The 13,230-nt window shown below is 39.3% G+C and overlaps 2 protein-coding genes across 9 annotated transcripts in view; both read left to right on the top strand.

The window, feature by feature from the left end:
• The window catches only part of nckap5l (NCK-associated protein 5-like), a 567,643-nt gene extending 559,541 nt beyond the window's left edge, over window positions 1-8,102 (top strand). For all 8 annotated transcript variants that reach the window (XM_080199314.1, XM_080199316.1, XM_080199313.1 and 5 more), the window contains one exon: window positions 6,539-8,102. In XM_080199314.1, the coding sequence (XP_080055440.1) occupies window positions 6,539-6,823 (285 nt within the window). In that variant the 3' untranslated portion in view covers window positions 6,824-8,102. The remainder of the gene's footprint in view (window positions 1-6,538) is intronic.
• Window positions 8,103-9,197: 1,095 nt separating this feature from the next.
• LOC145350244 (ly6/PLAUR domain-containing protein 1) overlaps window positions 9,198-13,230 on the top strand; it is a 31,517-nt gene continuing 27,484 nt past the window's right edge. The window contains exons 1-2 of the mRNA XM_080199312.1: window positions 9,198-9,420; window positions 9,931-10,068. Coding sequence (XP_080055438.1) covers window positions 9,372-9,420; window positions 9,931-10,068 — 187 coding nt within the window. The 5' untranslated portion in view covers window positions 9,198-9,371. The remainder of the gene's footprint in view (window positions 9,421-9,930; window positions 10,069-13,230) is intronic.

The following is a 13,230-nucleotide window of genomic DNA, read 5'->3' as shown; positions in this document are numbered from 1 at the left end:
ATTATATAATTTTAGCAATAGTAAAAGGATATTTGCTCAGACAGCTCGGGGGCCAATAACAAAAAAAAAGCCTACTTACAAACTGCAGAGAGCATGATTAGAAATACATTTCTTAAAGGCACAGTAGCGTCACAACAGACCACTTTTTAAAAAAAAATTCTTGATTTATAAAAGCAAATGCAACACGTTATGTTATGGATTATTCTATTACACAATTTTACATGTTATATAATAATGTAAAATACATCCTAAACTTTGCTATGTTTAAGAATAAGTCACAGGTGAGTTTGCTTTCATTATGCGTGGATGATTATAGAAATGACTACAGTGAAAGTAGTGATTATATAAAATCTGAGCTTTGAAAGTTCTGTGACATTGTTGAAATGGTGGGGTAGAAATTAATCTGGACTCCTTTTATGAGTTCAGATTTGATTATGTGTGACCAATGTGTACTCAAAGCAAGAGGCGTGATGATCAACACAAATTGGTTCTGTTGCCAACCCACTCACATTTTTAAAAGGAGTACACATGGTAATTAGGCCCCTCATTTACATATTTAAGGAGATTGAGCTTGTTTCAGAGGGCCTCACAAATTTAGCAATGGACACAATATTTGTGCATATTCAGCACAGTACATCCTCACTGCTGAAATAAGATGCTTTGTACCCATTTGGCACTGAAAATACAGGTCCAATGCTTAGCAATTTCTACTCCAGTATATTATATTTCAGAAGAAAATTGATTTCAGAATAAGTTGTACATTCTCAGAATATAATCTTTCCTGGGCATTTACCTAAATAGAAGTAGTTTGAAAATTAACATTGTTGTCTGATGGTTTTTCTTATTCTCTCTGATGCTGAAGAATACTTTCCAAAAAAAAATGTTTTTCATTGTCTGTTTTTAACTTGCTTCTCAGTTATCTTTAATCTTTTTTGCTAACATTTTCTTCCTATTGTATTTAACTGAGATGTTGTTCATAATCAGTTGGCAGCAAATTATCTGTAAGGTAATTCACATGACCCCTATCCATTTGTTCTCTTTGTCCACCTTGAAGCTGTCAACCATGTAAAGACTTTGCAGCCTGTAGAAAGTGTAGCTGGTACTTCCCATTTCCATTCAACTGCTCATGATTATAATCTTGCCACTAAGAGCGTAGTGAAGATATATCATATCAGTATTAAATTGCTGGGCCTTTTAACACACAAACCTGTCTATCCTTCTAATTTTTCCTGCTATTTTATAGGCCACAGCAGTGCAATTTCTGTCAACGCATAATTATTACTTCTATTATTTTTATAATTTGAAATATTGCAGACAAGTGCAATTTTTTATCCTTCAAACTCAGTTTACATTGATTTGTTATAATGCCTGTTCACTGTAGACGTAATTCAAAGATTAATTCAATCCCATTGTAATGTCCCATTGTGTGATCAGACTATATTTGGCAAATAGACAGCATTATTTTACAATTATACCTGAAAAAGTTTGACTGTTATTCTGAGTCTATCAACTTGCAATGTGAATTGGTAATCAAAATCAATGAACTTTTGTATCATTCATACTACCAACTTCCTGGTTGAGTTATTCACAGTAAAACACCATTAATTTAGTGTATATGGTTGAATGATATTGATACATTAAAGTATGAACCATTATTGACAAGTTGAACGCATAGGCAAATCTCTATTAAACATATATCAATAAACACCTATCTATATAGATTTGATGGCATTTTATGGTTCATAAATTATATTTTAAAGTTGTAATTTGTACAAGACTAAGAAAGTATATAATGCACTTAGTTTGCATGTTGTCCTTAATTAAAGTACCACCGCCTTTGCAAAAACAAAATCAACAAGAATGCACCACAGGCTGTATTTTATGGAAAAACAGGAGACTGGATCCCATAACTTCGGGAAATATTGGCAGCCTCATCATGATTTTATATGCAGCAAGAGAGGCATCTGGTGGGTCAACCACCCATAACTCACTGTGTCCCTCAAGAGGACAATTAAATGCCTCTGTCGTCCTGAGTCACCAATGCCAATCAAAGGCCCTTCCCAGAGTTTTGAGTTTTTCTTCTTCACAACCACCCTGGCCACCCAACACCGAAAGCCTGTCCCCCCCACCACCACCCCTCCCCACCTCTCCCACCTAGCCCTGCACAAAATATCCCACGTACTCCCTCACTACAGACTGTCAGCCAACTCTTAGCAAGATCTCTAATATTTCTGAATGTCCGGATCCATCACTGAACACCACTTCCTTGACCACATCTCCAGCCTCTAATTGGGTGGAGGTCCTGCTTTATACTAATTAAAGGGTCATCACCAAAAAAAATAAAGAGGGACAAGCTGGCTAAGCAGAGGTGGGCTCATCCCCAGTGTTTAGGTTGGGGCGACTGGAGTCACCCCACTTCCCCACCCCCAGTAATAATCTAGCACAATGTTACTGAATAAAGATATTTTTCAGAAAACATCCGTCTCCATACCCAACTATCCACATATCAATCTAGTTGATTAGTACACCGAATGTCATTGTAACCTAATTTATCAAGTATTAACCATTTTTTCCCATGTCCATTTTCATCTCTTCTTAACTCTGAGCTCTTCTGACTTGAGGAGCTTCTTGCAGAATGCCAAGCAGTAGAGCACACTTTGTAATCCGGACCTGTCTAGTTTGGCAATATAAATTAGTAAACTGGAGTGCTTGTTGAGAATTCCTTTTCTCCTTTATTCAGTTCTAGCTGCTGCTTTCACTATATGGCCTAGTGCCAGTATGTGATGTTATTTTTGCTGACTCGGGAAGTTTCATATCTTGCTCTTCTATCCCTTGGACACGTATTCAATCTTGGCTCAATCAAGTTAACCATTTTGCTTGATTTTGTGAGCTCTGCCCTTTGCGTCAAGCTTTGTATTTTGCTGAAACATCTCAACTCAGCTTTCAATCTTTTTTTGGAAAGTGGCTGGATTCTGGTTACTGTTGCCAAATGCAACTTTATCGAAAGGCCTTCCTGCTATTGCTTCTGTTACTATTACTATTGTCTTCCTGGTTTTCCACCAGCTATTCTTTCTAATCCCTAATCAGAGCCCCCTGCTTCTGGGTATTATTTTTGTTTCTCTTGTTTCCTGATGCAATTTTTTCACTTTCTGTTCTAACTTGTGTCCCAACAATCTTACCTCCATTGCTTAGTTATTTCCAAATATTCTACCATTAGTCATCAGAAGTTCACAAAGATTTAAGCCAAAATCTTCAGTAACTCTGCCCAAATATGTGCAACTCCATAAAGCTGTAGATATGTTGGGTCACACTGAACATATAATTTCGTTGTCAACTGTCTTGGCTCCTTTTTATGAAGAGCACTCCTACAATAATTTTTAATACTGTATAAAATCTGAGCAATAAACACAGCATCAATATCTGGGGACACGTTTTTCATCTCAATCTTCTGGACAGCATACCAAAGTTTCTTGTTCTATCTGTGTAAAGTAAAAGTAAAGTTTATCTATTAGTCGCAAGTGAGGCTTACATTAACACTGCAATGAAGTTACTGTGAAATTCTCCTAGTTGCCACAGTCCAATACCTGTTTGGGTCAATGCACCTAACCAGCACGTCTTTCAGACTATGGGAAGAAACCGGAGCACCCGAAGGAAATCAATGCAGACATGGGGAGAAAATGCAAACTCCACACAGACAGTGACCCAAGCAGGAATTGCTAACTACTGTGCTCTCATGCCACCCCATGTACTTTTTATGTTTAATATCCGACCTCTCTCTTTGCTATAATCTTTCAAGCCTCTCTATTCAGCTAGCACCACTATGAGCAACACTGCTGCAATTTCTTGATTTATTCTTGATTTATTTTGCAATGCTTTGCAACCTTGATGGTGTACTGCACTATGGACCTAGGTTTTATTAATTTCTCAATAAAAAGATGATTAAGTCTCCAGAGCAGCATGATACCATCTTCTTTAGATTACTTTTGTGTCATGCAATACCACTAATCTGTTAACCAAGTATCCTTACTCCATTTAATTGACTAAAAAGCAGATGAAAATTTAACGAAAACCAAATGCATAAATAAAATCAAATGATAACCATTTTTAATATTTTCATTTTAATATTCTACCTTGGTTAATCGCCTATAATTATACATCTCTCCCATATATAATGGAATGCTATTTGTTTTTTAGCCTGTCATCAGTTATATAAGGTGATACTGAAAGATTATGATATTGAAAGATTGTGTTTTATTCCTGTTCAATATTGTAATTCATATCTTTGATCCCTATACAAAGCCCTCAAATCTTTTTGTTATTACATGTATGTAATTTATTAATTTTTATGTTTCATCCTTCATAACTGTCTTGTTATCTGATTCCTTGCAAACCTTTGATTCTGAGCAGGTTTATCATATTTACTGCTCTTAATGATTACTGATATTGACCTAGATACAGATGGTCCAACAAGCAGACTTTGCTCCTTTTGATGTTTCTTGACAACAAAAAGTGTAATCTTCGTCAGAATAAAACAGTTTACCTCAGGACAATAACCAACCACTGAACTCCCCCTGAATGACCTTTTTCATTTGTTTGGGGCCAAGAGAATACTGCTGCCTATTGAGTTCATGAATTTTATTCAGAATATAATATTCCACTTATGATAAAGATCACAAATGGGCCTGATCAAAATATACAATTGTAATGTTGGTGTTCATTTATTTTATTTGGTGTTTTCAGTGAATAATGGATTACACAAAGATTTGTCCACAATTTCTGACATCCCCTTCAACTGTTTACCTGCCTTTGGGGAGGGGAAGATACTCTAAATGTGCCAAACCCTTACAAAGTGGAAGGAAAGGGAAAAATGCTTTCTGTTTCATGATTCTCCTATACTTTACCACATTCATCTGAATTCCCAAAGATATGCACCACTACTGCTCAAAAAACGGGTTGGTAATGAATGTTCAGTATCCCCAATAATAAGACTCTAATGAGCCACAAGAAGGTTCATAGCCATTAACTATGAATGGGTCAGCCTCTGATGTTATGTTCACATTGACTTCTGCTTGGCACATGCATAATAGGATTGACAACAGATTAATACCTTAGATTGGAATAGGCATCTCTCAATCTTGTGGCTTTTAGGGGAGCAGTACATGCAAATATAAAATCAGTAATTGGGACAAACTTTTCCACATTTGGGGACTTTGAGTTCAGTGCTCATTAAAATGTTGTAGAAATGTCCCAGTGTGTTGGGAATGGCACGATAGGATGTGGGAATCAAAATGGCTGCTTGGTCAAAAACAATTTAAATGAAAGCTAACAGGCCATTTTGGCAACTATACAGTAATTGTCTGCGAGTAGACCATATACCCATTCCTTTCAACTGGGAGCTAAAAGAAAGAATACTTCAAATATTCGACTATAAAAGCACCAAGAAACTTGTGGTTTCTTCAAATTTGGGCTGACCAATGAATACTGATGGATTTAACATTGATTTTATAGCTGCTTGGTACATAATCTTTTGCAACGGGTGCTTTCGACTATAGATTTACTTCTTGGGAGTTCTTGCACTAAGACACTCATTTGCGACAAGTCTTCAATATTGATTAAATGCTGTCTGCACTTTGAAATGCTCGAGTCAAATGGCAGTTTTTATGTCCAAGTATAAATACACTTTGATCTCTGAGTTCAAAATCTCTCCATTGTGCTAGTCAATAAATGAATAATTCAATAAATATAGAATTTTTAAAAAAATGTTTTTCGTTACCCTTCTCTTTTAAAAAGAGGATGCAAACTGTTTAGCTAACTCTGTGAATGATTCTTTTGAAGACGAGTCTAAAACTAATACTTTCAAAGACAGATGGAAAGCTGGGCAGTGAGTTCCACCAGATTACTGCACCATAGGCGCTGAAACGGTTCAATTGATCCGACCCTGCTGCTCTCATCTGGATTAAATGTGCACTCGCTTTAACTACTTGTCAACTTCTGAGTCTTCAGACTGATTTTGACCTGGACGCACTGACAAATAGTGTGAGGTACCAACATATATAACTGATCCATTTACCATGAGGATCACATTAAGAGCTCTTTATAGTACTGAGGTGAACAGTCTGCGAGTCCCATAGCAAAGGCGACTGAACGTTATTGGAAAGTAAGTAGACACAATCACAAAGGGAATTTCTACTGACGTGGTATCGGTTTCCTGATATGATATCTTAAAAGTGGAATAAGGTTGTACTGTGATTGACCTCTGCAAACGAGCCCAGCAGCCTCATTGACTCTGCAACTGGAAACGAAGCAGAGGTCATCTCCAGAAACTATGCAACATGTATGGTGTGTCTGCCCACCCCGCCCCCAAGTTCCAGTAACTGGCTGTATTCCACAGAGATTGAGCATTCTCCATTGTGGCTAGAGATCCTGTACTGTTTGCAACAGTACAAGAAGGACACATAAATATAACAGGAAATTATTCCCACCCTGAACCCTCATGAGTTGTTAAGAGTGTAATCTGTTCAATTTTGATTTATTACAGAAAATCAAACAAGTGGGAAAAGAGGGGCCAGAGCTCAGGCTACCCACTCTGCCAACCGTCTCCTTGGACACCCTTAACAGGATCAACTCCACCAGTTTGCGTATTGTGGAAGAGGATAAGAAGTGTTCGACAAAACCCCAAGTGGAGAAGGAGAGCGCCGGGAAAAACGAGGAGCCCTCACTAAGTTCGCCTGAAAAACCCGGCGTGGATAATGTGGAGTCACTCAGTGACTCTCTGTATGATAGTTTCTCATCTTGCGCCAGTCAAGCGTCCAATGAGGTGTAGGAATAAAACGTTGCGAAACGCATTGAGCGCCCCAATGGAGTTCTTGGGCTGCTAAGCAAAGACATTGGGAAGGTCGGCGAGACGGTACCACAGTGAAATGGGCCATCAGCTTGAATGGAGAGAGCCCCACAAACGGCGAATGAGTTTCAGACATTGACAGCTGTTGGCAGAATGAAAACTGGGAAACGCTGCAACTCCTGTAATAGTGAATTAACTGATTTAAGGAAGACGATTTTGCACTGTATAAATATGTTACTGTTTCTGTAAATTGGAAAAAAAATATATTTGTAGCAAATCCAAGAAGCAATAAATGGCAAAACAATGGTGCAATCCTCTTGGGCTTACACACCTCGAACTGGACAGGCAGATATCACAAGTTAACGTTGACATTTGTTTATCCTTGCATTTGGTTTTATGAGTATGATTGGAATTAAATTCCAGAAGCCATGAACTATTCCACAAATGGTGTGGTAGTCTATGACAGGTGGCTTTTTTTTAGTGTACAGCCGCCTTTAGCAGTGTTTCTGTACTTTTTCCCCAAGTGCAGTATCCACATGAATGACCCAGGAAGCCAGGCCAGGGGATGCAAATGTTAAACTCTCAGGTGACTTGAATCAATGTGTTTCCCAGGCTCTTCCGGGGTTTTTGTCTATACCCCCGCCCCCTCCCCGCTTTTTTTTAGAAAAGCTAAGTCGATGTCAGGGATATCTGTGACCCACACGGTAGTGTTTCGATTTTAAATATTGTTCTACATAATGAGCACATCTCCCGTTAGGAGCCAAACTCAAACTGTTTTCCCGGGGGAGGGGGAAGGGGTGGTGAGGCAATCAAACAATTCCCCCTCCCCCCACCCCCTTCACTTTTGAACAAACTTCGTGCTAAATCTCAGCTGCAGTGGCAGCGGGCAAATGTCTCTGTAAGGAACCGCTCTGCTCTTATGTGTGCTGAGCTGCACTTGGTGATCCCACCCCCTTGTTTTCTAACAAGCTCGGATGTGTACTGACGGGGGGGGACAAAAGGTGCGATATTTCAAATGGTGTGTATTTTTTCTAGCCGTGAGATATTTATATCTACTTTTGTACATGGAATTGTAAAGTAGTATATTTGATATTTTCTAGGGCTGTCTACACAAAAGTCTTTGATCCGGAGCGGCTGACAAAGTGTACCAAGTGTGTGTAAAAAAGATCCGAAATCTTGCGGTACCAACAGTGTTACTTTAATATCTGGGTGCAATCTTTTAGAGTGTTTATATTAGAAATTCATGTCATATTTTCATGTAAGGACGAATATAATAAAAAAATTAATAATAAAAAGAATGCTTTCAGACTTGTGTCGACAGACTGCACCTTGGGGTCATTCTTTAGTCTCGGCAGCAGAGAGGGGCAACTTTCAAAATGAGTAACCTGGCTGCAGGAAGCTGGGTCCGCCTTTGTTGTTTGCTGTGTGGCCTTTTGCTTTCAGTGAGGGTGAATAAAGCATGTTCCTTCGGGGATTTCAGATGGTTAACCGGGAGGGGGGGGGGGTGGCATGTGGGTAGCAGAGGCCAGTGCCAACTCTGTCCGCACACACCCTCTTTCCACTCATCCTCTGATCGATGCCAATGCCAGGCTTGCAGCGTACCTGCAGTTACTTAATAATAAAACAGTGGGCTGCGGTTAGAGGCCAAATCGTAAATGCGCTTTTATTCAAAGTAGGGATTTGACCACTGAACCGCGATCGCAATAATATATAGAAAGAAAGGAAAGAACAAATGAAAAAGCTTTGAAGCATACAGCTAATCATCCAGTGTTTCGGATAAGCCGCTCTAATACTGTTACAGTAACGCTTGTCGGGCTTGTTGGGATTAACTGTGTGAAGACCGTAACTGGCGCTTTTGTCAGCGAGTTCCCTCCGCGTTAGAGGAAGGAACCACTCACTCCACTTGGCACCCCGGAGCTCAGTCCCAGTGATTGCGGTATTCCCGCAGCCCTTGTGTTAGGTTTTACAAACTGACTTTTAACAGCTTCAAAGCCCCTGGGCGCACAAACCCTGCCATTAGGTGGAACGATCGCCTCTGCCACTTTTTATCCAAACTCACGAGGAAACTGTGGGAGGGAAGAATTGCGAGGCTGTCGATTTTGTTTCCAAATCAGTGCCCTTGTAATTATTAGCATTGATGTTGTCCATGGGGGGCAGGGTTTAACACCTTTTTCTATCCTGTACAGCTCCCCCTTACAGTAATATATCGTTCCCCCCTCTCCCTTTGATCAGTATTCCTCCACTTCTCCAGCTTATCACCGGGATTGTTCCTCACTCCGCTCTTTCTGAGTTTTAATGACTATTTCACCTCCCTCCCCCTGATGTATCTCCCTGAATTCCAGATAGATGACTGCTGTCACGTGGTGCGAGTCTCTTGTCCATTTGCTCTCTCTCTCTCTCCAAACTCTTCAGTGTTTTTCTCAGCCGAGGGACCCAGTGTGCAGACATGGCTGGACCAAGGCAGCTCGCCTGAGACTGATCGGACGCTCTCTCCCCATCCCCCCTGCCTTCTCCCCGCAGCCCGAGCAGAATGGAGCTCTTCATTTACACAACTTTCTGCGGATATTTAGCCTCTACAGGTAAGCCTGTCACTACCTTGCCCTCTCTTTCTCTCCCTCTCTCCGCCCCCCTCCCCTCCTTCCCAGGAAAGTCAATTTCACACCATCCGAAGTCATTTCTTCTGAAATTGCTTCAGCCAAAAAAAAACTGACATGCATTTTCTCTGCTGTAATCAATGCTAAGGTTGGAGCAGAGAAGCATTTCAGGTTTGTGTAGTTTATTCTCCATAAATCAATATGTGTGATCTGTCGGAGCGCGGAGCAGTTAATTAATGACAATAAAAGTTAATAAGGTCCATAAGTGAATCAGAAACGAATGATCAGAGCTTATATAATCTCAGACCGTGAAATTATTTCGCATGAGCGATCCTGCAGTTTATTGGATTCACTTCACTCTGTACTCTCCATTGTCATCTCAATGGGCAAATCTTTAGATAAATTAAGAGCGACGAGGCTGCCTTGACAGTCGATTAATCCACACACCGTATTCGTTTTAACTTTATTATATCCTCCCCCCCGCTCCCTCCCCAGGTCTGGGCTTTCAAATCCAGTGCTACCAATGCGAAGAATTCCGCTTAAACGACGATTGTTCATCTCCGGAGTTTATAGCGAACTGTACAGTCAACGTGCAGGACATGTGTCTGAAAGAAGTGATTGTCAAAAGCGATGGTAAGGAACCGTTTCCCCCAGTACGTTGCGTTGAAGAATATTTATTCAGGTCCGCTAGTTCTAATTTACCTCTGGGCTTCCTCGTCGGTGGATGTAAACATAAATAAAAATGGATTATTTTGACACTGCAACCTTGTAATTAGAATTTCTTCCTCTCGACTAGATACAATAAACATCCCTAATTTAATTTTTATAGACCAGCCAATTTCTGCCTGAAGTGAGATATAGCCCCCATCAAGCAGTGAAGTGTCCCGGGTTCTTGTGAACCTAGGTCTCCCTTCATTGCAGAAGAACTAAAATAAATCTTGGCCACATAAAACGCAGCTGATCGATCTACCTCCCCATTCAATGTTTCTTCTGTGTCTCCCTGCCTACCATTCCTATGTATGGGCAATAGATCCAAGCTGCCACTGACATGATTGCACTTAGGAGGGATACAAGCGCAAATTGCATTGTAAGATTTAAACTGCATGGATGGGGGAGGTTGTCCTCTTAAAAACTTCAAGAAAAATCATTTTCCACTTCCAGGATTAAAGTGGAAACTCTTTTTGCTCAAATGCATTCGAAAGTCTTTCAAAGCCTTTGAATTCTGTTGAGATTAGAAAAGATTGAAGTCACTTTAATCAGAGCGGAAAAGAGAATGTGGTGACATAATAATTAGCCATCTCTAAGTAATGTTTTGAAAACATTAAAATTCAGAGACAATTTCAGACTAGTTTTAGGTTCTGTCTGAAAAAATATACTATACGTCAAAAGTTTCCATAGCCCACAATCTATTGTAGAGGAAATTATACTGGTGAGATTAATATGGAACATGCCATGCTTTGTGTGAAACTGTGAATGGCAAAGTGTAGTGAAATAGGATAAAAGATTAGAAGTATGTTTAGGAACAACAGGCCAATAAAATCATGATTAAAACAGAAAATGCTGGAAAATTTCAGTGCATAGAGTAACAAAGTTAATGTTTCAAGTACAATATAACTCCTTGGGAACTCCAATTATGCCATGGTATTAGAACCATTGTGATGGCTCTAATACACACGGTCTATATTTTCTTGTGATGCTGCATTCAATGGTACCAAAAGGAATGCAAAGGTAAAGTCTGTTCTGGTGTATAAAAATCTCCATGTCTAAACATCCTTGAACTGAATGGAATCATATAGCTATACAGATGGAGACCTTTTGGACTGTGCTCCTTAACTGTTGGCAAATAGAATAAAAAGCACAGCACTTGCCATGTGCCTAAAGGCCTCAGAATTGGTTTCAAACACTGCAAATCTATTTTTCCTAACCCTTGTTGTCATCAGGCTTGGGTGGGAATACACTGAGCCTTTGTAGGATTCACTTTTCATGCCGAATTTGTCTCAATCGGTAACTTCTTAGCCATGGTATTGCGAACTATTGTAAGACCTACTCAAGATAGAATTTCTCTGCAGCAATCACATGAAAATAATTTCTTGCTGACCTGCAGTAATGATGTCATAAAGGAATATTAATGTTTTCAGCCAATATCATGCCTCACTGTACTGAGGCTATGAAAACCTCCTACCAATAGGTGCCATTAACATATTCTGCAGAAGTTTAGTGCATTGCATTCATGTAAAGGATACTGAAACAACTCTATTGTTCAGGTCAGATTATCTTGGTGAACTATCTCAGTTCTGCTCTTCTAGTTTATGGTGTCCAGATTCATTCATGGAGAGACAACGTAAAATTAATGTACTAAAAGACTAAAATTAAACTTTACAGTTAAGTTGACAATTTAAATATGATTGAATTTTCGCTCTCATAAAGCATGATTTAATCAGAATCCCTTGAACAGATTACAGGCCTGTAATTCAATGTCAAATATCCATACTTCTCCCATTATTAAATGAGAAATAAGACAGCATACATTTCCTTAATAAATCTGAATACAGCAGCAGGGAAGTGGGATGAGTTTAGGATTGCTTTAGTAGATTCAACACAGGCATAAACGGTGACAATTTCTCCTGTGTTGTAAACATTTACAGCTTTATGGACATCCTCGATTCTCTCAGCATATTTCTGAGGGACTATTATGCAATGTCTGAAAATGTTTATTTATTCTTTCTGGGGGTATGAAGCTATTGAACCTACAAGAGCAGAAGGCACCCATTCTCAACCTATGGGCGGTGCCTAATAATGATTTTGTGAAGGCCTCAAATTTTATTTTCCCTTTCCCTTTGCTTAACTTTGCAATCTTTGCCATTAAAGCTAAAAACACCACATGGTGTGGCATCAAGGATTTGAATATGGAGAGTACTATGCAAATCTGGAGTCTGGCAAAATGAACATCTGAGAGGTTAGGCGCATAGAAACAGGAGAAGGCCATCTGCTCCTTATGCCTCTTTCACTATTCAATGAGATCACAGCTAACCTGAATCCCAACTAAATTCATATCACTAAATACAGACATGGCAAAAATATATCAGTCTCAGTATTATTTGTGCTAATCTATTCCGTTTTATGTTGGTGATTCTAGACTTCTGTTGTGGGAAGAAATATTTCTTAATTTCTTTCATGAATGGCCTGGATGTAAGATTAAGATCATGATGCCTTGTCTACACTTCCTTTTTCAAAATCTTAAAAATCTCTTCGAATCCTTTGTTAAATTTCAGGGAATATAAGCCTCATTTATGGTACATCCCCTCAGAATTTAACCTTTGAAATCTTGGTAAAGTTCTGGTTAATCCATGCTGCATTCATTCCATGGCCAATATATCCCTCTAAAGATGCAGTATCCAATTATTGCGTTACCAGGGTTTTATTTAGTTATAGGAAAACATCTGTATATTTTAGCTCCCTATATATCAAGCATTCCATCAGAATTTTGATCATATTTCCTATATTTTACATTTAAGGGGCCTGTGTTATTGAATCCCTGAATCATTTGAACCTCTAAGATTCCTAGGACAGAATCTACCAGCTGTTCGAACTGACGGGATTTTCTGGTCCTACTGCAGTGAACAGAGATTTGGCTGAGCGCCAAATTCTCTGTCTTCGTTTGCAGTAGTGGGGTGTGAATAGCTGGAAAATCTTTCACCATATCAGACATATCCTATTTAGGTCACCTCACACTTACCTGTGTTGCAATCCATCTGTCTCAGTTTCACCCACTCATTTAAGCTTAATCATTGTATT

The sequence above is a fragment of the Carcharhinus amblyrhynchos genome, chromosome 11 (genome assembly GCF_965287045.1).
Source record: "Carcharhinus amblyrhynchos chromosome 11, sCarAmb.v2.hapA, whole genome shotgun sequence".
Taxonomy (NCBI): Eukaryota; Metazoa; Chordata; class Chondrichthyes; order Carcharhiniformes; family Carcharhinidae; genus Carcharhinus; species Carcharhinus amblyrhynchos.
The sequence above is the reverse complement of the archived record's forward strand: the minus strand, read 5'-3'. Positions and strand labels throughout refer to the sequence as shown.